This window comes from Sminthopsis crassicaudata, chromosome 1 (genome assembly GCF_048593235.1).
Source record: "Sminthopsis crassicaudata isolate SCR6 chromosome 1, ASM4859323v1, whole genome shotgun sequence".
Taxonomy (NCBI): Eukaryota; Metazoa; Chordata; class Mammalia; order Dasyuromorphia; family Dasyuridae; genus Sminthopsis; species Sminthopsis crassicaudata.
The window spans coordinates 604908889-604936383 of NC_133617.1; the positions used below are offsets into that span (position 1 = coordinate 604908889).

The 27495-nt window shown below is 34.9% G+C and overlaps 1 protein-coding gene across 1 annotated transcript; it reads right to left on the minus strand.

Annotated features, from left to right (window-relative positions):
- Positions 1-269: 269 nt before the first annotated feature.
- On the minus strand, positions 270-20370 carry LOC141551154 (uncharacterized). Its single transcript, XM_074282492.1, has 3 exons — positions 19294-20370; positions 2730-2925; positions 270-1200 (listed from the first exon to the last, which is right to left on the minus strand). The coding sequence occupies exons 1-3, from the start codon at positions 20182-20184 to the stop codon at positions 1025-1027; spliced, it is 1263 nt and encodes a 420-aa protein (XP_074138593.1). The 5' UTR covers positions 20185-20370; the 3' UTR covers positions 270-1024.
- Between the last annotated feature and the right edge of the window lie 7125 nt (positions 20371-27495).

Below are 27495 nucleotides of genomic sequence, written 5' to 3' on the forward strand. Positions count from 1 at the left end.
AATAATCTGTATTGAAAGCTTTCTGATTTTGTAGAAAAGCGAAATCATGTAGACCTGGGACCTTTCCCCTGAATTAGAGCCCTTATAAATTCATCTCAATATCTCCATGCAAAGAAGTCACTTTCAAGAGAAAGTCACACCCTAAAATAGTCCCAGAAGGTAGAGATAAGCATCTTCAAGAAACATCAATTCCATCTATTTCCTTGAAAGGAAATGGGAAAGTGTTCCTTATATTATTTCATTTCTTTTCAAGAGAATTTTCCACCAACTTTATAGGTACTGTTTTATATATTTATTTAACTTATACATTAATACAATACAAAAAGACCAACAATATTCATATATTATATAAGAAACAATAATATCACTTCAATAACTATGCATTAGAGATGGACATTATTTATAGGATCATACACAATCAACATTTCTCTAATGGGGTGATTCATAGTGCATTAATGAAAGGAATCTACATACAAGAACACTCTCCATTCCTTATTTTGGCACATATTTGAAGAGAGACACTAAAACTAACTGCAGACTCCTCTAATAGAACCTTTCTAAGATCCTTTCTAAATGTGGCATCAATTGCACTATGTTCTGAGGTCCCTCCCAACTCTTCTGTTTTCTGCGTGGTAAAGAACCTTCCTATGCTGACATTCTAAGATGACACCTTTACTAGTATGAGGAGGGGAGTTTAGAGCTCTAGCACCTCACTCTTTCTCATGAAAATCCTGAAGGATCAAATACTGCATTATCCTAGTAACCCATTAAACACTAAGCATAACAATGGTGTGTATGCATGTGTGTGTGTCTGTGTGTGTGTGTGTGTGTGTCTGTGTGTGTGTGTATGTGTGTGACAGTTCATTGGAATCTTTTATTTTATAATCCATTTTTTTTGGCATGGAACCATAATGACACCATTTGCTCACTAGGAGTGATTTTAACTAACTTTAAAGGCTTTTACAAGAATATCTTGGCTAGTTAGGTCTACCCTTTATGGAAGACCTGTTCTTCTTGTTCCTGTTCACTCAGACGGAGCACCAAACAGCCCCTCACTTTTAAATTCTTCAATTTCCCTGGACTGTTTAGTGTTAGCTGACAAAGGCTGGAAGACACCTCTACGATCCCCAGCTGTTGCCTTGTTGGTGGCTAGTTCTTTCTTTGATTCCAGGCCCCTCAGTCCAAGATTCACACCATACACTGAAAAAAATTCAGATGAACAAGGAAATTATAAATGGTGATTAGAATTTTACTATTAGATCTAAATAAATTCACATCTGAAGTACAATGATTTTTTTGAAAATGGAATAAATATATAAATACTCTGTGCATTACACACAAAAAAAATTATGAGATAAAAGAACAAATTTTGACTGTAAACTCCTCCTTTCTGAGATCTTTTCCTCATCTGTAAAATGGGGATAATGATGCATAAAATACCTCCCTCATTGTACCATCTGGGGGAAAGTACATTATAAACTGTATGAAGTATTTATATCATTATCTCTGTTTGCTGCTTTCTCACCATGTCCCTTATCTGTCTCCCCAAGCATAATGGTCATTAAAAATTCTCTCTCCAATTTTTTTTTTTCTCATAGTCAGCCAGAGCCTAAATGCCAGGCAATTATTCAAGTAAATAAATAGAAACATAGTGTCCAGCCCAAGGAAAATGATAGCTGAAATATGGTGTTCAGTTCTCATTTTCAGAAAGAACATTGGAAGCAACCTGAGCTTTTTTCAAAGGAGGACAACTAAGATTGGAGATAGGGATTAGGGGAGGGACATATCTAGAGACTATGAGCATTGATTAAAAGAATTGGAGATACCTAGCCTGGGAAAGAGAAGTAGCAGAAGAACCAGGCACTGAATTTCAAGACAGAAAATCTGAGTTTGAATTCTGATTCTGTTTCTTCTTGCTAAATGAGTAATTTCTGGGTGTTACAGTACACTGGCCCTGGAGTCCGGAGGACCTGAGGTCAAATTCAGACTCAGACATTTACAAGTTGTGTGACTCTGGGACTTCAATGGTCTCAAATTCCCCCCTACTAAATTAATAATTTAGAGGCAAGTCATTTGACTAGTCTACGGCTTGTGTTCCTTGTTTTTCACAGGAAGGGGGTTAGATTAGAAGATCTCTAAGATCTCTGCAAAATCCAAATCCTTAAATTTAGGAAACAGGAAATTTTCATTGTTTAAAAAAAACCCAAATAACTTCTGATTGGTCTGATAGGATAGAACTATCAGTAGTTCTCCCTAGTAACTAAGTTATTCCTAGGAAAAAACTTCCTTGCAGTTAAAACTATGATATGGCCTTCATTGGGAAGTAGTGAGTCCTTCATCCCTGGAAAGTCTCAAGGAAAGGCTATATGACAAATCGCTGATGTTGTAGAGATTTAGCACTATGCATAAAATAGTGATTGAATAAAAGGATTAGATCATAAACTCTTCTGGGGCAGGGACTGTGGTTTGCTTCTTTTTTTATTTCTCCTTCTTAGTGCCTGGCATATAGTGAACCCTTAATAAATGGTTGGTGATTAACTGGCCTCTGATCCCTACTATCTGCATGAATTTGAGCAGGCACCTTAGCCTCCTAGGGCTACAGTTTCCTCATCTGTAAAATGGGGCTATGTTTCCAACTTTGATATACAACCCTTTTCTGGTTACAAATGCTTTGGATATATATATATAATTTTTTTTTTTCAAAGCTTCATGGAGGCCTGGCAACTCACTGATATTAGAATTGAACAGACAAGCATCTTCTCCCTCCACTGTGATAGCAATGTTGTTCCTCTTAATATAGGTGGTTGTGATCTTCTTACAAGACAGCAAAATCTCAAGGAGCTGCTGGAGTGACAGGCCTCTCATTTTTGGGTCTCCATCCATTTTGTAGGTATTAGAAACTTGATGGTAGATTTTCTTCAATACCTGAAAGAATAGAGCATAGGAGAACAAAACTTAGTGACTCTATTGTCAAAGGTCTCACATTTGCATATATTACTTTCACATACAATCATACTTTATGTTCATCATCTCATTTAAGCCTCATGCCAATCTTACATGGGGGGGGAAGCAGGGCTTATTAATCTCTTTTTACATGCTGATGTTTGGAGAGAAGAAAAGCTGGTAATTAATAAAGCAAGAATGAGACCTCCCATCACAGATCACAGTTCCTAGTCTTGAAAAGGATAAAACACATTATCTATTCTATGATTGTGATTTTATGGAGGAAGGAACTGAGACCCAGAGTAGGGGCTTACTTAGAAGCACACAGTGAGTGGCAAAGTCAGGGCTCAAACTGGAATTCTCAGATTCCAAATCCAGTACATTTTCCACTGAAACATAGAGACTTATGTTTGAATCCCAGTCCTGAATTAAGATTGGGAAAAATAGTCTCTCCCAGAATCCAGCTCCAAAATCTAGAAGCTGCATTTTACATGTTTCTATGGATTCTTAGGGATCCTACCAGGATTATATGAAGGGGATTGAAGATCTACATAGAAAAAGTAAAAGGAACTGAGGGTCTTTTTAGAACTCTCATGTTTAGCCATATAACTAGTCATCCCAGTTCCCTTTTCACTTGACTCACATTCTTCTCTATTGTGGGCAGGAAATGGAACCCAAACCAGCTCTGAGTAGAATCAATGGGGCTTGAAAAGGTTGCTCTAACTGATAGGAAAGTGCTTTGACTTTATTTTTCAAATTATGGGGAAAATTAAGTTTCAATGCATTGGGAAAAAGGCATATATATATATATATATATATATATATATATACATTCAGATAAGATTTTATTAAAGACTTTAGGCACTATATTGTAGAGATAACATGGTATAGTGAACAGAAATACTAGTTCTGACACTTATTAGTTCTGTGACCACAAGTAAGCTATTCAACTTACCTGAGCCTCAATACCCTAAGCTGTAAAATGGGAATGATAATAGCATTTATTTTGTAGTAATATGTATATTAGTATATGTATGTATATACATGTATATGTATATATAAAATATGTATAATAGTAATATACAAATAATATTAGTATTATGAAGATCATATTAAATAATTGATCTAAAATTTTTAAGCCTTAAAATCCTAGATAAGTGAGAATTATCTTTAATATTGTTAGTATTATTATTAATCACAAGATATTACAAAAATCTGGAGCCAGGCCTTTGCTAAGCCCTACCCAAAGTGGTATTTCAGTATATTAGAGGTTTTAATTTCTCAATCATGGTATTAATTATGAACTTTCAATAGATGAAAAACTAGTTATAGATGTGGTATCCACAACTCAAAAAAATTTATGATTGCTCCATTTTAAGCAATAAAAATTATTCAAAATTCTTTCTTCTCCTTTGATTTTAGTTTTCTCATTTGTAAAATGAGGGTGTCAGACCAGGAGGCTTCTGAGGTTCTTTTCTATGTGATAGTCCAGTCTTGAAAAGGATAATATAAACTATTTATTTTATGATTATGATTTTATGGAGGAAGAAACTGAGACCAGATAATCTTTTAGTTCAAATATATACTCTCTGCCTATGGTAGTTTACATGCTAACAAAAAATCATTTAAGGTTTTGAATACATGCACACATATTCATTCAGAATTTGGAAACAATGATCAAATACCTATTGGATATAATATCCTTTGTCATATCCCCTGAGGTTGGAGCAATAGAATAATATTTTACCATCCATCCCCATGCAAATTGGCCTTGTTTTTATTTATTAGGTATTGAGACTTTTCTTGAGACTTAAATGGCTCAGAATGTTATCCTGGTCATTTTTGTTTCTTCTGAACTTTCCCTCCTTTCCTCCCTCCCTCTCTCTTTTTTTTTTTGTTCCCTCCTTCTTTCTTTTTTTTCTTCCTTCTTTCCTACTTTCCTCCCTCCTTTCCCTTCCTCCCTTCCTCTCTTCCTTCTTCCTTTCCTCTTTCCTTCCTTTCTTCCTTCTTCTCTTTCTCTCCATCTTCCTTTCTTCCTCTCTGCCAATTGCTTTCATTAATTGGTGAGCTCCTTTGGGAGTGTTAGTCCATATCATCTGTCTAGCAATTGCCATTTCTGACTAGCTAAGCTCAGACTGTAGTCTTCTATGCTGCTCAGACAGCTGATGGAGATTCTGTAGGAGACATAGACCAAGGGAATATTTCATCTCTTCTCAAACACTTTGTACTTCTACTAGTTGCAAAGATTAGCCTTTAAAAAAATCTCATTGGGTTATAAAAATTCTGTTCATGTCCTTGCTTCTTTCCTCCCTGAGTGTGCCAGTTAGTTATCAAAAAATCAATCATTTAAAGGGGTTATTGACACTAAATGCAGGCAGTAATATAGTCAGGAAAATCATCACAGAATTTGTTCTGGAGAGATGGAAGAAACTCTGAGGCCATTTAGTCCAAAACTATACACAAAAGTTTTTTGTGTTCTATTTATGCTAGAGATATCAATTTCTCTTAGTAAGGAGACATTATAGGTTTAAGTGTTACCTAAAAATAATTGTCTTATATAAACATACATTATTTTGATTATGATTTCTATATCGTATCAGTAAGATCTATCTATAAGACTTTTGGTATGTGATAATATTCTTAGAACAGAATTCAGAAACCACTCAGCATATCCAAATGGACATTTTAAATTTCATGTTAAACCATGTCAATGGGAGCATTTATTGGTTAGATATGTTTAAAATGTGCTCTATACCAAATAAAGTATAATTTCTCATTCTGCATCCAAAGTTTTCCATACTTTGATTGCAACCTGGCTTTCCAGCCTTAGATCATGATTTGCCTTCATGCATTCCACCTACATTCCAGCCAAACTAGATTTCCTGGATAGTCTGGGACTATTAGCTGTGGGATCTTGTGTTATGGGCCAGAACTCTTTAACAGGGATTCTTACAAGATGTTCAGTCAGTGGAATTGATCAGGCAATGGTTATCTAGTTTAGCATGGTGATTAATAATTCTCTAAGTTCAGTATGATTGATTTAATCTTACAACAAATAATGGTTTCCTAGTGATATAATGATTGGTTTATACTCAGTGAAGAGCATATGAGTAGGGCCGGAGAGCCAGATTCAGAGCTAGGGAAGACAAGCGGACTGGAGCCTGAAGCACAAGCCCTTGGACTCAGATTCATTCCTCCCATCTCACATCCTGTGGAGGCAGGCCTGTCCTCCTGCACTTCTCCACTGAAACTAAGACTCTGGAAGGCCTCTAAGAAAACTAGCCGAGCCCCAAGTGAAGGAGATAGGACTTTGAAGGAGATAATAAAGAATTTGGACTTTAACACCTGGCTATTCTTGTGGTGATTAATCTGCTGAAAAGAAAACTGTTCCAGAGACCATCAGAAAACCAAACCAAGAACATTACAATCTTGAATAAATATTTTATCTTCTCTTGTCCTTAAATTGCTCAATAGTACACTTAAAGGATTGAACTAGAAAGTTCTAAGGTTCCTTATATCTCTAAATGGCTATGTTTGTAAGTCTCTTCCACCACCTCTGATACTCTACAGGACCCTGGCATCTACTGTCAATTTTTCCTTCCTATTCATTCCTTAAGCACAAAGGAAAAGAAAGTAAAATTTGGGGCCCAATGTTTTAAAAGAAACCTTTTTTTTTTAAATTCAAGGTCACTATTTTGTTGGTTTTCTTTATTTTTAAAAAAAGGAAGAAGATACCTGTACTCCTAAGTTCCAGATCTACTCAATTGCCCTTTCCCCCCCCATGTGACGTTACAGTTGAGGATTTTTCATTGTTCTGTTCCTGGGGGGAGATGGCTTATACTATCAAGCAAACAACATGGAATAGGAAATAAGTACTAATTCTAAACTCAAACTAGGGAGTGGGGAGAGAAAAAAACTGAATAAAAGCAACTGAAGCTTAGGGCAAGTGTCAATATTGTCCATAAGAACCTTGGTACCTTCAAGTAAAAGTCAGATATTATTTGGGAGCTGTGGAGATTTCTATTTAGATTCAATGCCTTCTGAAAGACTGTTCTTCTCTGAGATTCAGTGATTTTTCCAGTGATTGATAAACAGGTAGTAGTAGTACTGTGATATAATATAGCACAAATTGGTATTGGGAAGAGCTAGGTTAAATTTTACCTCTGACACATTCTCTGAGAGCAAGCCATTTCAAATCTCTGAGCTTCAGTTTCTTCATCTATAAAATGGGGATAATAAGAAAGTATATTATGGGATTAATGTAAAACTCATATGAGGTAAAATATGGAAAGTGCCTTGTAAACAATATGTGAAGTGCTCAGCAAATTTTAAATATCTATAATAAATAAAATTGTTTTCCTAGATCTAGCATATCCCTTTCAGAAACTGGAAGTGAAATAATATGGTAGAAAATGTTTTAAACTGTTTTAAAACTTTAAAATGGAACTTTGAATAAGAAAGGAAATAATCTTAGATCATAGATCACAGAATACTATAGATGGCTTATGGATGTGACTCCAACAATGAGATGACTGAGAGTAGTTTCAATGATCTCATGATGAAGAGAGCCATCTACACCCAGAGAGAGGACTATGGGAACTGAGTGTGGATCACAACATAGCATTCTCATTCTTTTTGTTGTTCTTCATTTGCATTTTGTTTTCTTTTTCATTTTCTTTCCTTTTTTATCTGATCTTTCTTGTGCAGCAAGATAATTGAACAAATATACTTGCATATATTAGATTTAACTATATTTTAAAATGTATAACATACATTGGATTACTTGCCATCTAGGGGAAGGGGTGGGGAAAAGGAGGATAAAATTTGGAACACAAAGCTATGCAAGGATCAATGTTGAAAAATTATCCACTCATATGTTTTAAAAATAAAAAAACTTTAATAAAAAATTTTTAAAAATACTAGATATGGAAGATATCTTGGAAACCAGCTCATTTTAGAGAAGAAAAATGGATACCCAGAGATAGGAAGATAAATATCCAAATATACATGGTCAATTAAAATCATAAGAAGCAAAAACAAAGTGATATAGCCATTGTTATTTGTCCTTCATTCTTGAAGATGACTATGACATCAGGGAGGTGAGCCAGGACATACAAATGGATTGGATTTGAGCAGGGTCAATAGGTTATTTGGAGAGAAACAAAATTTATGTCTGGAGTTCTTTAAACAGAAACTGATTTGCAAGAAAATCATCAAACAATTAAGATTTTTAAAACTATTGCAGATGAAAGTAAGGTAATATAAGATGATAATAACAAGAGGAAAAACACCAAAAATATAGCAAAATATTTTGAAAATAATGTAAAGTTCAGAATCAGCTGAAGCTGGTAATGAATGAGCTGAGTAAAACAAAAAGGTGATTAAAAAAAAAAAGTTAAATTATGTATTGGTCAACCTGCCATCTGGGGAAAGGATTAGGGGGAAGGAGGGAAAAAGTCGGAACAAAAGGTTTTGCAGTTGTCAATGCTGAAAAATTACCTATGCATAAAATTTTTGTAAAAATTAATTAAAATTAAAAAATATTAAAGAAAAGGATCAAAGAACATATAACTTCTTAAAATAGATGGTATAATGATGACATGGTAATGATAATAATAACTAGCATTTACAAAGTACCTATTATTAGCCTGACATTGTGCTAAGTGCTTTACAAATACTTTTTCATTTAATCTTCACAACAACCATGAGATGTAAGTGCTATTGAGAGAACTGAACCAGACAGAGGTTAAGTGACTTGCCAGGCTCACACAGTTTAAAGTATCTAAAGGCCATATCTGGACTCATATTTTCCAGGCTACAGGATCAACACCTATGATTTACATCTTTACAATGAAACAATCATTTTAGAGCTAAGAGGTCAATGTTGTATTATATAGAGAGAGGTCTGTATTTATAATAAGACCTAGATTTGATTGCTAGCTCTGTTGGATTCTCAGTAAGTCCTTTTACTTTTTTGAATCTTAGTTTCCTTGTCAGTAAAATGAGCCAGTTGAACAAGATAACCTCTAAAGACTATCATATCTAACCATGCAGGGCTCCTCATTATGGAAGTAGCCCCATCCTCAGCCTCTTAAAAAGAGTTCAAGTACCAAAGAGTCCCAGTCATTATCACACAAGACTCAGCTGCTGCCACCATAAAGAGCCTGGAATACAAGATTCCAGAATACTAAAAGATTAAAAGCTTCCAAGACACCAAAGCAACCAAGAATAACTGATCTAGGAACTCTGAGTCTCATCCAAAAAGGGGAAAGATGGAGTTTCACTGAAATAAAGCATTTCTGATGAAAAGATCAGAAATGAATAGAAATTTTAAAATGCAACCATAGGAATCAGAAAAGAGGTAAATTAATTTGATCAATTGGAAGGAACTATGTGATGAATTATTTACATTCAAATATGGGGAGAAGATACTAGTTTCTATGTAGAATCTCTAGTCTTTAATAGTCATAAAGAAAGTTAAATAAGATAGACACAAAGTCTGGGGTTTGGTTTTGTTCTATTTGATGGTCTTATGAAAAGAAGGAAATGTAAGGGAAAAGAAAAGTTGCAGGACACAAATAAATCCACATAAATCATAAGCTTTTCTGTATATTACTAACAAAAACCCAGCAGGAAGAGTGTTAAGAGAAATAACAAGCAAAATAACTTATTAAATATATAAAATATTTGAGAATTTATCAAGACACATGAAAATTATAACAATACAACACCTAATTGCTAATATTTATCTAGTACTTACTATGTTCCAGGCACTGTGCTAAGTGCTTTACAAATATTACCTCATTTTACCGTCATGGGAAATTCTAGAAGGAAAGTAATATTATCATCTGCATTTTACAGTTAGGAAAACTGAGGTGGACAGAAATCAAGTAACTTGTCAAGGGTTACATAGCTAGCATCTGAGGCTGGACTTAAACTCAGGTCTTCTTGTCTATAGATCCAGCATTCTAACCATTGTGTCATCTAGTTACCCAATACTATAAAACCTCTTTACTCCAAAATAGTTGGAGAAATAGCAATTGGTCATGGATAGGCTGTGTCAATTGAATAGTAATGACAATATTAATTTATTTAGTGCCATACCAATTAAGTTATTAGAGGATTATTTTATGAAGCTAGGAAAAATAATGGCGAATTTGGAGGAGCAAAAGATCAAAATATAATAGAAAATAATGGAAAATGTTGAAAGGACAGTAACTTATCTAAAATCAGATTTCAAAACATTTTACAAAATAGTAATTATCAAAATTAATGGTGTTGGTTAAGAGAGAGAGAGAGAGAGAGAGAGAGAGAGAGAGAGAGAGAGAGAGAGAGAAAGAGATATTAGCCACAATAACATATTAAATATACAATATACAAAAGGAAACCAGCCTAGCAAACTTCTACTAAGTAGACTCTAAATTTCCAGATATGAAAGAAAGGAATAATGGAAAAACCAGAAAATAGGATGATAGAAATTAAGGTTACATTAAAATGTAATATCATATATCAAGAGAAGCTCCAAATGGACACATAATTTAAATATAAAGGATCACAGCATAAACAAATTAGAGAAAGAAATAATATTTCATATCTGTAGATAAAAGAGAGCTCATGAGAAAACAGGAGAATTATAATGGAGAACTATGATTATATAAAACTAAAAAAAATTTCACAGCAGTGTCAATATTGCTGAAATTTGAAGACAGTTAACTAGGAAAACATTTTTACAATAAGTTGCTCTGACACATTTCATATCCAGCCTATATAAGTAACTAAATCCAATATATAAGAATAAGGAACATTACTCATCAATATTAAAAAATGTTTAAATTTTTATATTGTTTAAAAATATGATCAGGTAGTTCTCAAATGCCAAAGCACTAATTATTAGAAAAAAATGTAAATTAAAGTAACTCCAAAGTTCTAGCTCATAATCATCAGATTGGCAAAGATAACAAAAAAGGAAAAGAAAAGTTCTTGGAGGGCTTTTGGGGAAATGACACATTATTGGGTAATGTCATATATTATTGGTGGAGCTATGAATTGGTTCAGTCATTCTGAGAAACAATTTGAAATTATGTTCCAAATGGCACTAAATTGTATATGCCTTTTGGTGTAATACTAAGTTGATACCCCACAAAAAATAAAGAATAAAACCCCAAACAAAAAAGAAAAAGATCCCATATATACAAAAGCTATTTATAGAAGTTCTTTTAAAAACTAGAAATTAAGGATTAGCCATCAAATAAGAAATAGTTGAACAAATATTATAAATTAATATAATATGTTTTGCTATAAGAAATTGTTAATAGGATAGTTTTGGAGAAATCCGAAAGATTTGTATGAAGTAATATAGAGTGAAATAAGATGAAGCCAGAGAAAAATTTATACAATAACAATGTTACAAATAAATTTTGAAAGACTTAAAAATTCTGATTAGCAAAATAATGATTTCAGTGGACCAAAGATAAAGCATGCCATTCATCTCTAAATAGAAAAGTAATAGACTCCAGGCATAGAATACAGAATATGTGAGAACTTATTTTAGTTGTCTATACATATTTATTTCATATTTTTCTTTTGTTTTAATTGAAGTATGAGTTGGAGGGAAAGAAGGATTGAGATGGAGGTAGTAAAAAAAAAAAAAAAAAAAAAAAAGGAAAGAAAGAAAGAAAATGGTCAATTCAATAATTTTTTTCCTTGCCAGTTGAAGCAATTGAGGTTAAGTGATTTGCCCAGGGTCACCCAGCTAGAAAATATTAAATGTCTTTGGATTGTCAAATGTCTTTGGATGTCAAATGGATTTGAACTCAGTTAAATAATGTTTTAATGCACAAAAGAAAACTGAAACAAAGCTAGTAAGAATCCAAGGCAAATTGGACCGTTTTGAAGATTACATTGAATTTCTTATATATTTTAAAAGAAAAGTGAACTTTATATAATTGAGATTCACAGTTTAGAATACTGTTCTTTTTTCTGCTCTAACATAGATATATGTTTTATGTATATAATATATGTAGATGTCCATTTTCTGTGACATTTGTTAAGTTCAGAATAATTTTTTAAAAAATAATTGATTTATTACCAGCCATACTAAAATGGTTATATTGCTGTCTAATTCTTCAGTCCTGTTGCTTTTTTACAATTCAAAAGATCTCTCATTTTAAAATGACCTGCAACCAGGTATTATGGCTATTGAAGATGGCGATTAAATCAGTTCCAAGTTGATCACACTGAGCTGCTTAGCCTTTGATCATCATCAAATATATCTGATAAAAATAATTTGTTGAATTTAATGCAAAACAGTTTAAAAAACAGCTATAGAATAACTGAATCTCACTGTCTCCAGTAAACATATCTGAACTCATAAAATGCTTGCCTTTGTCCTTGATGTTTATGAGCATAAAACATTTATTACCTTACTGTAATCTTTGTTTTCTATCATGATGTTAACTGGAACACCAATTTGAGTTTTTCCATTAGCTTTGAAATTTCATGTAATAAAAGAACAGAGATCTTAGAATGTACAACATAGAATTCCAGAACTAATTTGAGAACACAAAACAGAATATAAGGACTGGAAGGGGCCTTATAAATAATTTATATGAGGCAACACAAAAGTTCACCTCTTGAATAGAAATCTTCTAATGATGCTACATGATTACAAATAATAGAACATAACAATGATGAAACCACAGTTACAGTTGCCTCAAAGAATACTGTGAAGATGGTTGTAAATGAAGATAGATATAAGACATCTGTATCAAGATATTAAATATGACTTTTACAGAGGAAATATCATAAAAGACATTATCAAGGGCTGGGAAAGGAGGCTTGTCAGTGATGTAGCAAGAATGTGACATTACCTCAGTGTTAACTTTGTAATTCACAAATTATTTTTAAATGCCAAAAAAAAAAATTCCTCCATGAAATTTCCTATGAAGATTTTATAGGAAAATATAGATGGATTGTAAAATGATGAGAGGTTGTGGAGGGTCACTACATACAGTAATAAGATATAAAGAAAATATGAGTAATAAACATGTTAACAAGAAAGATTAACCCAGAAAAGCAAATTTGAATCCATAAATATTAGCCAGACTTGCTGGAATGGGAATCAGGAGGATTATTGCAATATTACTCTAGGAAAGTGGAACTTATTCAACATAATAGAGTAAATAATAAATAGCAGTGGAATAGTATTGTATATTAATAGTAATAGAAAGAAATCCATCAACCACTGATTGCCCAGTAGACATTTTAAACTCAACATGTCTAAAACAAAACTCTTTATCTCTCTCCTTAATGCCTCCCCATCTCTTATATTCCTTATTACCATAGAGGTTAAAATTGGTTAAACTCTTGGTTCCTCAAACTCTCAACCTAAGTGTCATCTTTACCCTTTACTGTCTGTTACCATGTCCAATCTGTTAGGAAGAGTTGTCGATTTCACCATTACAACATTTCTCAAATATGCTCTTTCTCTCCCCTGACACTGCTATCACTTTGGGACCACCATCACTTTATTCCAGTCCCTCATGACCTCACACTTGGATTATTGCCTGCTGGTGGCTCTACCTGCCTCAAGTATCTTTCCACTTCAATCCTTTCTCCATTGATCTATCCAAAGTGATTTTCCAAAAGTGCAAGTCAATTATGTCACACACACCCTCAACACTGCTACTCAATATTCTCCACTGATTTCCTAATGCCTCTAGGATCAAATATAAAGTCTTCTGTTTGAATTTTTTTAATTCCAAAAAAATCATCCAGGAAATTCCATATGAAGATTTTATAGGAAATATTGATGAATTGCAAAAGATGCAAAATCCTTCATAATCTAGTTCCCTCTTACTTCTCCATTCTTCTTTAACCTTTCATCCTGACACTTTTCAGTCCAGTGACATTAACTTTCTTGATATTCCATGTACAAAACACTCCTGGCTCTGGGCATTTTCTCTGACTGTCTCCCATGCCTGGAATGTTCTCCTTCTTCATATCCATCTACTAGCTTCCCTAGTTTTTCTTTAGTCCCACCTAAAATATACTGTCTTCTACAGGAAGTGTTTCACAACCTCTCTTAATTCCAGTGTCTTTCCTCTGTGTTTTCCTAGTTACCAATAGAGTGAAACAAGGTTGTATGCTTGCTCCCATGCTTTTTAACACGATGTTTTCAGCCATGTTGTCAAATGTCTTCAATGAGGATAGACAGAATCAAAATGAGATACTGCACAAGTTTTTCAAACTTGAAAAGGCCAAAACTGAAGAGAGTATTGGTGCTTGATTTTTTTTTGTTTGCAAATGATTATTAGTGCATAAATGCAGCCTCTGAAGCTGAGATGGAATAAAGTATGGATGAATTCTCTGCTGCTTGTACTAATTTTGGTCTAACGATTAACACCAAGAAAACACAGGTCCTCCATCAGCCAGTACCACACCATCCATATGTGGAACCATTAGTTACAGCAAATGATGAAATTTTGAATAGTGTCAATAAGTTCCTGCTTTCCCAGTACCCCTAGCTGCTTGTGCTTTGGTTTCTTAAATTACTTTCCATGTATTCTGTGTATTCATACTAATATGTGTACATACACATATTTGTGTATATAAATACATAGGTATATGTATTTATACACACACACATATTCATACACCTGGAAGATTCTAACACAGGCCTGACAGGCATGACATGCCCTCATCAGAGAAGGGCTATACTCTATGAGGAAAGAAGAATTGAATTAGGTGATTAAAAAATGCAAGCTGCACAAAGCTAAAGAAGCTACTCCATATATTCATAGGGACTATTTGTGTCTGAACTGTGGCTGAGAATTTCAACCTCATGTTGGTCTGATCAGGCACAGTCAGACACACTGTAACTAGACCCTAACATAGTGATGTCATTTTGGTTCTCTTTGAGAACAAAGGAGAACAACCAACCAACCAAAGAACAAAACAAAACAAAACAAACAAACAAAAAAACAGCCTTCTGTTTTCTATCTTCCACATAACTTGTTTGTATATGTTTGTTTGTTGTTTTCCATTACATTGGGAGATTCCTTAGATTGTCAGGAACTGCCCTTTTCCTCTTTTCATAAACGTAGTGCTTAATATAGTACCAGATATATAATAGGTGTTTAATAAATGCTTATTGGCTCATTGACTGAAACCAGTGGAAGAGAAGTATGGGGAAGAGCATTTGGGTGAGAACAGTTGAAGTGGAAAACAAAAGCTATATTGTGGAAACATGTTTTAAACTAAAGGAAAGAGAGATATAATGAAATTTCTTGAGCAGATGACAAGGTAAAAATTGTACTTTAATGGTATCACTTTCAGTATAGTATGAAGAATGGATCTGAGAAGGAACAAACTAAACATTGGAAGATCAATGAGTAGGTCATTGTAATAATGTAGCAAGAGATAAGAGTTTGAACTAGAGTGGCAACTACATAAGTGGATTTAAAATGCATAAAAGAGATTATAGAAACAAAATTGACAGATTTTGGCAACTGATAACATATGGGCAAGAAGGGAGGTGTATGAAGGAAAGTGATTAGTGAAGGAAGATTCAGGCTTCAAGCTTGGGTCACCAGAAGGATAATAGTGCCCTTGATGAAATTAGGAAAGTTAGAGGAAAAGGGGAAAAAAAGGGAAAATGAAGTCTGTTTTAGATGTGTTATGAGATATCAAGGTGAAGATGTGCAATGGGAGAGGAGCTCAGAAGAGGTGAGTTTGGATATATAGATTTGTTAGTTATCTGCATGATAATTGAACTGCTGGAAGGTGATGAGTTCACTAAGAGGGAAGAAAGACAAGAGGTCCAAAGAATGAGCACATACAAAGGGGCTGAGATATAAATGAAGATTCCATAAAGAAGACTGAAAAAGCATGTTTAGATAAGTAAGGAAACCATTATAGTGCATTAGTACAAAAACTTACATGCTGTTTCACTGCTCTCTTTTCTTGTTAATGCTTATTAAATTTTGTGGTCTTTAAGAACAAATATTATTCCAAGGAAACACACTAAAGCTGTAGCTTTTAAAGAGTCCACCTCAGTGAGTGCCAATGGTAGTTGTAGAGGGCTGAAACTCCAAAAAGGTGTGCTTGAATCAGATAACCCTGTACTTAAGGCTAATTACCTATTCGATGTGAGATAATGACTCTATTAGCACATGTTTGAATAAATGAGATATATATGTATATGGTTTTCACTTAATGACATCTAGGTAGTAGGAACCCAGTATCTTTAATTCATGTTTGGAGAGTTCTATCATTAAGATTACGCCTACAACAAACCAAAATTTGCCTTCTTGCAATTTATTACAGAAGTCAGAGTTGAAAGGCATCTTAGTCTGCTTTCATCTAGCCTCTTCACTTTACAAATAAAAAAGATAAAACATAGAGAGAATTTATTGGCCCAAGTTTATATCGCTAGTAAGAATAAAGGCCAAACAACCCTTTTTGTAGTGGCCAGAAACGGGAAACTGAGTGGATGTCCATCAATTGGAGAATGGCTGAATAAATTGTGATATATGAGTATTATGGAATATTATTGTTCTGTGAGAAATGACCAACAGGATGATTTCAGAAAGGCCCGGAGAGACTTCCATGAACTGATGCTGAGTGAAATGAGCAGGAGCAGGAGATCATTATATACTTCAACAACAATACTATATGATGATCAATTCTGAAGGAAGAGGCCCTTTCCAACAATGAGATGAACCAAATCAGTTCCAATAGAGCAGTAATGAACTGGACCAGCTACACCCAGGGAAAGAACTCTGGGAGTTGACTATGAACCTGTACATAGAATTCCCAATCCCTATATTTTTGTCTGCCTACATTTTTTATTTCCTTCACAGGCTAATTGTACACTGTTTCAAAGTGCGATTCTTTTTGTACATCAAAATAACTGTTTGGACATGTATACATATACTATATTTAACTTATACTTTAACATATTTGACATGTATTGGTCAACCTGCCATCTGGGGGAAGGGGTGGAGGGAAGCAGGAGAAAAGTTGAAAGAAAAGATTTTGCAATAGTCAATGAGGAAAATTGCATATGCATAAAATTTTTGTAAAAATTAAATAAATATTTTTTTTTCAAAAAAAGAAACTACAACACATTAAAAGGATGTTATTCTATGAACAAATTGTATTTAGACCAGTAATGCAGGCTTTATTAACTATTTTAAAATAATAATCATAATAAATTATATTAATTACAAAAGTAAAAAAAAAAAAAAAGAATAAAGGCCAAAATTTGAACTCGTGTCTTCATTCAAATCCATCAGTTCTTTTAACATGCCATACTACCTCCTAGTCATTCATTTTAGTTATGTCCTCTGAGACTGAGGAGAAACAATTCAATCCCCATCTTCATGACAATTTTTCAAATATTTGAAAATAACTATCATGCTCCTTCAGTAAGCATTCTCTTCTTCATACTAAATGTTTCTGTATAGGAAAGAAACAAGGCCTATTCACCAACCTTACTCACTGACCCACACAACCATAACAATACTAGATTAACAGAAATTCCTTCATGTGTCCAAGGAAAATACACATTATGATTTTTAAAAAATCTAAAGTTCGAAAATTCCCTAATATTTATTATTCCAAATATAATTAGTTCCTGAACATAGTCCTCATTCTGAAAATAGTATCAGTGGAAAGATAATTTTACATCCATAAAATTTGGGTTCAAGTACTGATCTGCCATTTACCAGTCATGTGACCATTGGCAAGTGATTTAACATCTCTAAGTCTTTCTCCTTTTTTGTAAAATGGGGATAATATCCAATAACCTCAAAGAGTTGTGAAAATAAATAATATTTTTGATGTAAAGCATCACATAAAATAAGCTATAATTAATATAACAAAATGTTATGTCATCACATATCTTTGGAAGGATGATTACAATATAAGTAAGTATCCTTAGGTCAAGTTAATTTGTGTATCAATAGCACCAACCATAAGGCTTGGCATGTAGTAAATGCTTAGCAAATTTTTGAAGGATTTATTTTGGTGGGAGAAAATTATGAGTATATACTGAGAAATAATGACATGAAGTTTCTTCTCTAAGGCCTCATTGTATTTTGGAGATGTCTTGAATTTTCAAATATCCTGCAAGAAGAGAACAAACTCTTGACAAGTGCCACCTACCCAAAATTAATGTATGAAAAAAAGTTATGATGAAAGCCTTTTCTGTTTCTTAAAATTCAAATAAATATATTATCACTTTTATTGTGCTTGGTTTTTTAGTGATGCAGATGATAACAGATTGTACTCAAGATTTGTAAAAGCCAGGATTTTTTGGGCCAGGGAAGGAGATTGTGGCTCATATAGTATATGGTATAGTATATGCTCAGATCCACATACTATATCAGAAAAAATATCACCTCTATAGAGAAATTATTTCCCTTTTCATCCTATATATTGAGTTAGAGTTGGGGGGGGGAATGATTCATTTTGAATACACCATTTCTTTTCTTTCAAAGGTGATTTGGGATTTAAATTTGGGAAGTCTCCATCCCTGAACTATAAAGTCTCAGGTAAACTGAGAGTGTTGGAGGTAAAGATCACATGAAAGTAAGTAAATACTAATGAAAGGAAAACCAAAAATGAAAAAAAGTATTTCCAAATTTCACAAAATGGTTTGGGGGCTTCTAGTAGGGTTTATTATTATAAAATAGTAGAGATGATTTCTTATAACCCTGAAATGGACCAGTAAGAAGTGGGAGGGTTTGGTTCATTGCTAAGGGGACAATCCAGAAGTTTGGGGCCCCTCATCATCTTTCTATCATGGTCTCTGTGATAAGGTCCCTGGCAGGAATTAACTAAGCTTCTGTATAATGGGCATAACATTTGCATAATCTACACAAGTTTTTGTGAAGATCAAGTATGATGAACTGACTTAGAGTTATTTAAATTAAAAATATTTTGTGGCCCATTCTGTGAATGTCTAACAAACAGGTCCTAGAATTCCATGGTTTCCTAGGATTTTCCCTACCCTACCATTTGCAGTGAGGGGGTGGGGCAAGAGATGGAAGCAAGGATTACAGTCTCTCTGAATGGCTCACATACACATCTCTGAGGTCACTGCTTTCAGTGCCAGTTCTTTTATTTGGTGTCCAGGAAGACAAGGAGGTAAGTGGATAACGCCCACTATTTTGAGTGACTTACAGTCTTCCATCCTGCACCATCCTCACCTTCATACCCAGGAAGCTACTGGATACCAGCCCTGTGGGCTCCCAAAATGTGGCTGGTGAGGACCAATTAGTTATAGAATCCTGGGACCACTTTAAGGCAGTTCCAGATACTGGCCCTTTCAACTGATCCCCTCACCTGGGTGTCCAGGAGGACGAGGATGTTGGTCCTTGCTCGGGAAGCCTCCTGTGGCAGTAGGTTAAGCAGGTGCTCTTGGAAGGCTCCCAACCGAGGGAAGAAGCGCCCATTGTTCCAGCAGTGGTTCATGTGGACCAAGTCCAATCCCAAAGGACGCAGGGAGCGAATGCTTCCCTGGTCTAGTATAACTTGCCGTGAGCCGGCCGGCAGCAAACTCCCCGCTTTTGCGTCCAACGTCGTCAGTTTCAGCACCAGACCCGAGCGGACAGCAACCACTACACCTGCTGCTCCCACAGGGCGGGCACTCATCCCCCGCGCAGGCACTTTGGTCCGGGGCGCAATCTCACATAAAGATGCAGGTTTCTTTGGGTCCCAAGCACCCGAAGGCTCCTGCAGTTCCTCCAGCTCTGCGTCTGTCTCTGCCTTTGCTTCTGGCTCCGTCTCCCTCTCCGGCACTGCCTCTGCCTGGTGTTTGAGCTCGGACTCCCTCTCCATCACCTGCTTCGCTTCCGCCCCTGCTTCTGCTTCTGTCCTTGTCTCTGCCCTTTCCTCCCTCCCTGTCTCTGGGTTCGGTTCCTCATCCTGCTGCTGAGCCAGATCCAGGACCCGCCATCTCAGCTCTACCACACTAGCCCACAACGCGGCGTACAGAAGCAACAGAGCGGCCAAAGTAGGGCCTAGTGCTATATCCTGCCCGGACCACTCCCCTTTCCAAGTCCACGTCCAAGTCCAAGTATCGGCCTCTGGGCTCGATCCGCTACCAGCCGTCGTAGGCGACGGCCCCCCTCCAGCTCCAGCCACCGCCACAGCTAAAATGAGGGCTTCGGGGCCCATGTTTACGGCGGCCAGACCTCCAGCCCCAGCAGGGGCCTGCCCTCCCATGACCTCCATCTTCAGCAGGTGGACGCTCTCAGCCTGGGCCCCAGCTCTCTTCTCTTTCCTGCCCCGTTTCAGTCGAGGCCTCAAACCTTCCTTCTCCCCCTGATCTGCTTAGGCTGTGGCAGCCTCGGTCTCAGATTTCCGTGCTCAGCACAGTACCACCTTCCACTCTCCTCCACTGCTGATAGCTCCTCCTCCTCTTTCTCCTCCCATATCTCCACCCTTTCCTCCTCTCCCTGTGCCTCCTCCTACTGCTTCCCTCCTCCTCCTGGATCAGCTATTTATAGAATTTTTAATTTTCTGTCCTAGGATTTCTTCCAGTTCTGAATGCTATACTCCGTTCTAAAATTCTTTTCCCTCTGACAGATTGTATTCTTTTTTTTTTGTTTGTTTGTTTTAAATATTTATTTTTTTTATTTTTTTATTCATTTTTCCAAATTATCCCCTCCCTCCCTCCACTCCCTCCCCCCCATGGCAGGTAATCCCATACATTTTACATGTGTTACAATATAACCTAGATACAATATATGTGTATAAATACCATTTTCTTGTCGCACATTAATTATTAGCTTCCGAAGGTATTAGTAACCTGGGTAGATAGACAGTAGTGCTAACAATTTACATTCACTTCCCAGTGTTCCTTCTCTGGGTATAGTTATTTCTGTCCATCATTGATCAACTGGAAGTGAGTTGGATCTTCTTGATGTTGAAGATTTCCACTTCCATCAGAGTACATCCTCATATAGTATTGTTGTTGAAGTGTATAGTGATCTTCTGGTTCTGCTCATTTCACTCAGCAACAGTTGATTTAAGTCTCTCCAAGCCTCTCTGTATTCCTCCTGCTGGTCATTTCTTACAGAGCAATAATATTCCCTAACCTTCATATACCACAATTTACCCAACCATTCTCCAATTGATGGACATCCATTCAACTTCCAGTTTCTAGCTACAACAAAAAGAGCTGCCACGAACATTTTGGCACATACAGGTCTCTTTCTGCTCTTTAGTATTTCTTTGGGATATAATCCCAATAACAGCAATGCTGGGTCAAAGGGTATGCACAGTTTGATAGCTTTTTGGGCATAGTTCCAAATTGCTCTCCAGAATGGCTGGATTCTTTCGCAACTCCACCAACAATGCATTAGTGTCCCAGTTTCCCCACATCCCCTCCAACATTCATCATTATTTGTTCCTGTCATCTTAGCCAATCTGACTGGTGTGTAGTGGTATCTCAGAGTTGTTTTAATTTGCATTTCTCTGATCAGTAGTGATTTGGAACACTCTTTCATATGAGTGGAAATAGTTTCAATTTCATCATCTGAGAACTGTCTGTTCATATCCCTTGACCATTTATCAATTGGAGAATGGTTTGGTTTCCTATAAATCAGGGTCAGTTTTCTATATATTTTGGAAATGAGACCTTTGTCAGAACCTTTCCTTTTAAAAATATTTTCCCAATTTGTTACTTCCCTTCTAATCTTGTTTGCAGTAGTATTGTTTGTACAGAAACTTTTTAGTTTGATGTAATCAAAATCTTCTATTTTGTGATCAATAATGATCTCTAGTTCTCCTCTGGTCATAAATTCCTTCCTCCTCCACAGGTCTGAGAGGTAGACTATTCTCTGTTCCTCTAATCTATTTATGATCTCATTCTTTATGCCTAAATCATGGACCCATTTTGATCTTATTTTGGTATATGGTGTTAAGTGTGGATCCATATCTAATTTCTGCCATACTAATTTCCAGTTTTCCCAACAGTTTCTTCCGAATAATGAATTTTTGTCCCTAATGTTGGTATCTTTGGGTTTGTCAAAGATTAGATTGCTATAGATGTACCCTTTTTTGTCCTTTGTATCTAATCTGTTCCACTGATCTACCGGTCTATTTCTTAGCCAGTACCAAATGGTTTTGGTGACTGCTGCTATATAATATAGCTTTAGATCAGGTACACTTAGACCACCTTCCTCTGACTTTTTTTTCATTAGTTCCCTTGCAATTCTCGACCTTTTATTCTTCCATATGAATTTTGTTGTTATTTTTTCTAGGTCATTGAAATAGTTTCTTGGGAGTCTGATTGGTATAGCACTAAATAAATAGATTAGTTTGGGGAGTATTGTCATCTTTATTATATTCGCTCGGCCTATCCAAGAGCACTGAATGTCTTTCCAATTATTTAAATCTGACTTTATTTTTGTGGCAAGTGTTTTGTAATTTTTCTCATATAATTCCTGACTATTCTTTGGTAGATGGATTCCCAAATACTTTATACTCTCAACATTTGTTTGAAATGGAATTTCTCTTTGTATCTCTTGCTGTTGCATTTTGTTGGTGATATATAAAAATGCTGAGGATTTATGTGGATTTATTTTGTATCCTGCCACTTTGCTGAAATTTTGAATTATTTCTAGTAGCTTTTTAGCAGAGTCTTTGGGGTTCTCTAAGTATACCATCATGTCATGACAGATTGTATTCTAAGGATCAATGAAGCACTTATGATCTATATTTTCCCAGGTCTGAAAGTCTCTGACTCAAGCTACTCATCAGGTCTCTCTCACTTTGATCACTGGTCTGAAATTATAACTTTCAGAGAAAAGAAAGGCCGTATTGTCTACATATCATTTGCCTCTAATAGGATGTAAGTTCTTTGATGGCAGGAATTCATTTCCTTTGGTCTTTGTAGGCTCTGTACCTAGTTCAGTGTCTGGCTCTCATTTGGCATTTAATAAATGCTTGTAATAGGAATTAATGATTACTATCTTCCAGACCCTAAGTCCTGACTCTGACTGGCAAGTGAGTTCCTTTTGCTGGGCCTCAGTTTTCCCATTTATAAAATTAAGGGACTGATGGACTCCTTTGGTTTTGATACAGTTTGTTATTTGTGAGTAATTAATTTTCTTTAGCTATCCAAATCTGTCTCTATTTCTGTAAAGAATGTTTTGTACTTGTGTCTTGGCAGATATATATATATATGTTTTGATATATAAAGATTTCTAAATATTTTATAATCCTCTACTTATTTTAAATAAGATTTCTCTTTCTCCCTCTTTCTTCTGGTTTTTGTGGATATTATACAGAAATGCTGATGATTTACATGGCTTTATTTTATATCTTGCAATCTTCCTAAAGAAGCAATTGCTAATTATTTCAACTAATTTTTAGGTTTCTCTGAGCAAACAGTTATATCAACTACAAAAGGGATCATTCTGACTTTTCTTTGCCTGTGATTAGTCCTTTTTTTTCTTGTTGCATTGCTAAAGCATATCTAACAATATGTCAGATAGCAATGGTGATAATAGCCATCTTTGCTTCACCCTTGATTTATTGAAAAAAAAAACCCAAGTTTTATCTCCATTATAGTTAATGCTAGATGTTGTTTTAAATAGATAGATTGATAGATATTTTAGTTTGTTTTGATTAAATAGATAGTGATCATGTTAAGGAAATATTCACTTTTTAAAATTTTGATTTAATTTATAGTAAAAATGCATGTTGTATTTTGCCCCAAGCTTTTTCTGCATCTATCCATGTAATCATTTGATTCTTCTTTGTCTTATGATTGATTTAGTCTACTATATTTATATTTTTTATTACTGTATTGAACCAATCCTACATTCCTGATATAAATCCAACCTGGTCATAATATATAAACTTTGTAAAATGTTGCTAATGTCTAATGTTGCTGATACTTTATTTAAAAATATTTAGTGGGACAACTAGATGGCACAGTGGATAAAATGCTGGCCCTGAAGTCAGAAGGACCTGAGTTCAAATGTGACCTAAGACACTTAACACTTCCTAGCTGTGTGATCTTGGGCAAGTCATTTAACCTCAATTGCCTCAGCAAAAATAATAATAATAATCAATGTTCACTAAAGATATTGTTCTATGTTTTTCTTTCTCTATTTTGATTTTTCTACATAGTTGAAGATGCTATCATGTCACCCTAGTGCCTAGATTTCCAGACCTGAAGAAAAGAAGACTTGTGTTCAAATTATAAACTCATATTGTTATTAGATATGAGACTCTGGTCAAGTCACTGAACCACTGAACTCAAGTGCCTTAGTTTTCCATCTGTAAAATTGGAATAATAATTATACCTTCTTTCTGGGGTTGTTGAAATGATAAAATGAGATATTTATAAAGCACTTTGCAAATCTTAAAGCACTATATATAAATGCCAGCTATCACTACCATCACCACTATCTCCATTGTTATTGTTCTAATTGTTCAAGAGTACTTCCCAAATTGGAACTTTTTGTTAGGATTGGGCTTTTTATGTTTCTAGATAGAATACTGGAGCCTTGTAAAGTATTTGATCTGTATCATCTGGATCCTGCTGTTACATTTTTGCGTGGGTGAGGCAATTGGGACTAAATAACTTGTTTACATGGTTAGCAAGTGTTGTGTCTGAAGTTGAATATGAACTGAGGTTCTCCTGATTCTAGGGTCAGTGCTCTATCCACTGCATCATCTATCTATCCTTGCTGCTCTCTTTTTTAAAGCAATGAATGCTCAGATGTTCAAGGATCACAGAGATGACTCAAGCCAGGGAGCTATAAAATTTCAGAAGGCCCTGATTGACTTGATTTAGATCAATTAGGTTTAATCTCTTTAGACTCTGGTTTCAGTCTAAGCAGCAGAACTATGGACTCGCCTAAGGTGGAACACCAGCAGAGAGTTATTTGTCCCAGACTTTCTCTGCAATCTGGAAGATACTCCAGTTTCAAAACAACAGACTTGTAAGCTGATTCCTGATCCCACAGTTCCTGTCCTGGTCATTAGACTCTTGGCGGATCTTAGATTGCAGGGCAGCTTGATGGCACAGGGGATAATATGCCACACCTTAAGTCAGGAAGACTCATCTTCCTGAGTTCAAACCCAGTCTTAAGTATTTCCTGAATAGGAAAAGCAATATTGTTTTAGGAATAACTTTAAGCAAATTAAGTTATTTTGACTATTATGAATATTCAAATTAACTATAAAGGACATATGAACTAAGAAGCTAACTGCATAAAGAGAAGGAACTTATAAATATTATAATTATTAATATCAATACATAATTATATAATTATCTATTATTCTACATAATATAATTAATATTAATATCTAATATATATATATATATATACACACATACACACAGCATACTTATTTGTGTCTAATGGTAGCTGTCTCTAGGATGGGAAGAAAAAAAGAAATTTACTTGATAATTTTGATATACATTTGAAAGGAATATCAAGTTGTGAACTGTAGATCTGCAGTTTTGTGTGCAATCATCTTTTTTATTGTATTGTTATGGAAATGCTTGTTTTATGCTATAAATTCAAAATAAAATTTTAAAAATAAATTTCAATCAGAACAAAGCTAAATAAATGAAAGAGGAATTGGCATTGTCTTTCACACACTTGACTTATATGCCTAATCAACAGCAATGCTTTTCCTTTCCCCTGGCTTTGACACCATATTGAGCCCAGAAAAAAAATAAAATAAAATTTTATGTCTCTTTATATTTCAACAATTTCTGAATGAGCAAAGTGAAGATTTGGATGATGGTTAGGATAAGGGAGAAACAAGATAGCAGTTTTCAAAAATTTTGAGGTATTGAAATATTAAGAAGGATTAAATATATTATTTTTGGCCCCAGACGACAGAACTAGGAATTATGGACAGAAATTCAGGGAGATATGATTCACTTTGCTACTAAGAAAAAAATTCTAAAAATGGGATTTGTTCTAAAAGTAGAATAGCCTATCTCACTTAGGAGGTCACAGGATCATAAATTTAATGCTGGAAAGGACCCTAGAGTTCAAGTGATCCATCTATCAAATGATGAAACTGAGTCTCAAAGAAGTTTAATGACTTACTAAAGATAACATATTGACATAATTCATACCCAGATCCTCTGACTTTTTCTACTCTGCTGTGTCTCCCATTGCTCCAATTTTCTTCTTTCTTGTAGCCTTGGAAATAGAAGTGACAATATTTGTGGGGTGTAGTAGAAAGACAGTTGTACATGGAATCAACACTTGAGGTCAAATCTGAATGTCCAATTAACTTCATTGTTTTGCATATTTTAAAATACATTTTGTTACAGAATTTTAGAACTGGTAGGGACCTCAGAGGGAACATTAGGAAGATATTCCTTCCCCCAACCAGGAAAATATGAATTCTAAATGTAACATCCTGAACAAAGGGTTTTCTAGCTTCCAGATCATTTTGTTTTTGGATAGTTCCAATTATCATAGGAGATTCTTTCCAAAATCTGACACTCTCTGCTACTTCTACCACTCATTCCTAGATCTGCCTTCTGGGACCAAGAAAAAAAAAAAGTATTACTCCTTTTCTGCGACAGTCATCATAAAGACCCTAAACATGTAGCTCTTAATCCTTAATTTACTTCTTCAGAAATTTTTTTCAATCTCCATAATTCTCCCTCTAGATGTGGATGGCACTTTTCATCACAAATCTTGAATTGCCTTGAATCACCTCATTTTTGAAAAAAGCCAATGGCTTTCTTCAACAATGAGATGATTCAGTGATGAAGAAAACCATATACCCAGAGAGAGGTCTGTGGGAACTGTGGCTCACAAGATAATTTCTTCATGCTTTCTGTTGGTGTTAGCTTGCATTTTATTTTTCTTCTCAGGTTTTTTTTCTTTCTGGATTCGATTTTTCTTGCACAGCAAGATAACTGTATAAATAAGTACACATATATTGGATTTAACATATTTAATATGTTACCTGCCATCTAGGGGAGGGAGTGGGGGGAAGGAGGGAAAAATTGGAACAGAAAATTGACAAGGGTCATTGTTGAAAATTTATCCATGCATATGTTTTGTAAATAAAAAGCTTTAATAAAAAATAGAAAAGAACCAAGTCCATCATAGTTGATCATCACATAATCTTGTTATTACTGTGTACAATGTTCTCTGGTTCTGTTCACTTCACTCAGCATCAGTTCATGAAATCAGCCTAGTCATTATTTCTTACAGTATAATAATATTCCATTGCATTTATATACCATAACTTATTCAGTCATTCTCTCACTTATGGGCAACCACAAAGTTTCCAGTTCTTTGCTCCTACAAAAAGGGCTGCTACAAACAGGGTCCTTTTATATGTACTAATGTTTAATACTGATTTTTCTTACAATTAGTAATTTGGAGCATATTTTCATGTGATTACTTACAATATAAAATTGTGTCAATTCTTTCTGCATTTTGAATATCAGACTTTTATTTCATTATTCAGCTTCTAATCATGCCTTCATTGATAATATTGACGTGAAAGGTTTTTTAAATATCATAAAATTCATTTATTTTA

Coding starts and splice junctions, on each gene's coding strand:
- LOC141551154 (XM_074282492.1), bottom strand. CDS start 20,184: ATGGAGGTCATGGGAGGGCAGGCCCCTGCTGGGGCTGGAGGTCTGGCC. Junction 2,926..19,293: donor TCGTCCTCCTGGACACCCAG/GTGAGGGGATCA, acceptor CTATTCTTTCAG/GTATTGAAGAAAATCTACCA. Junction 1,201..2,729: donor TCTGTTCAATTCTAATATCA/GTGAGTTGCCAG, acceptor AATTTTTTTCAG/TGTATGGTGTGAATCTTGGA.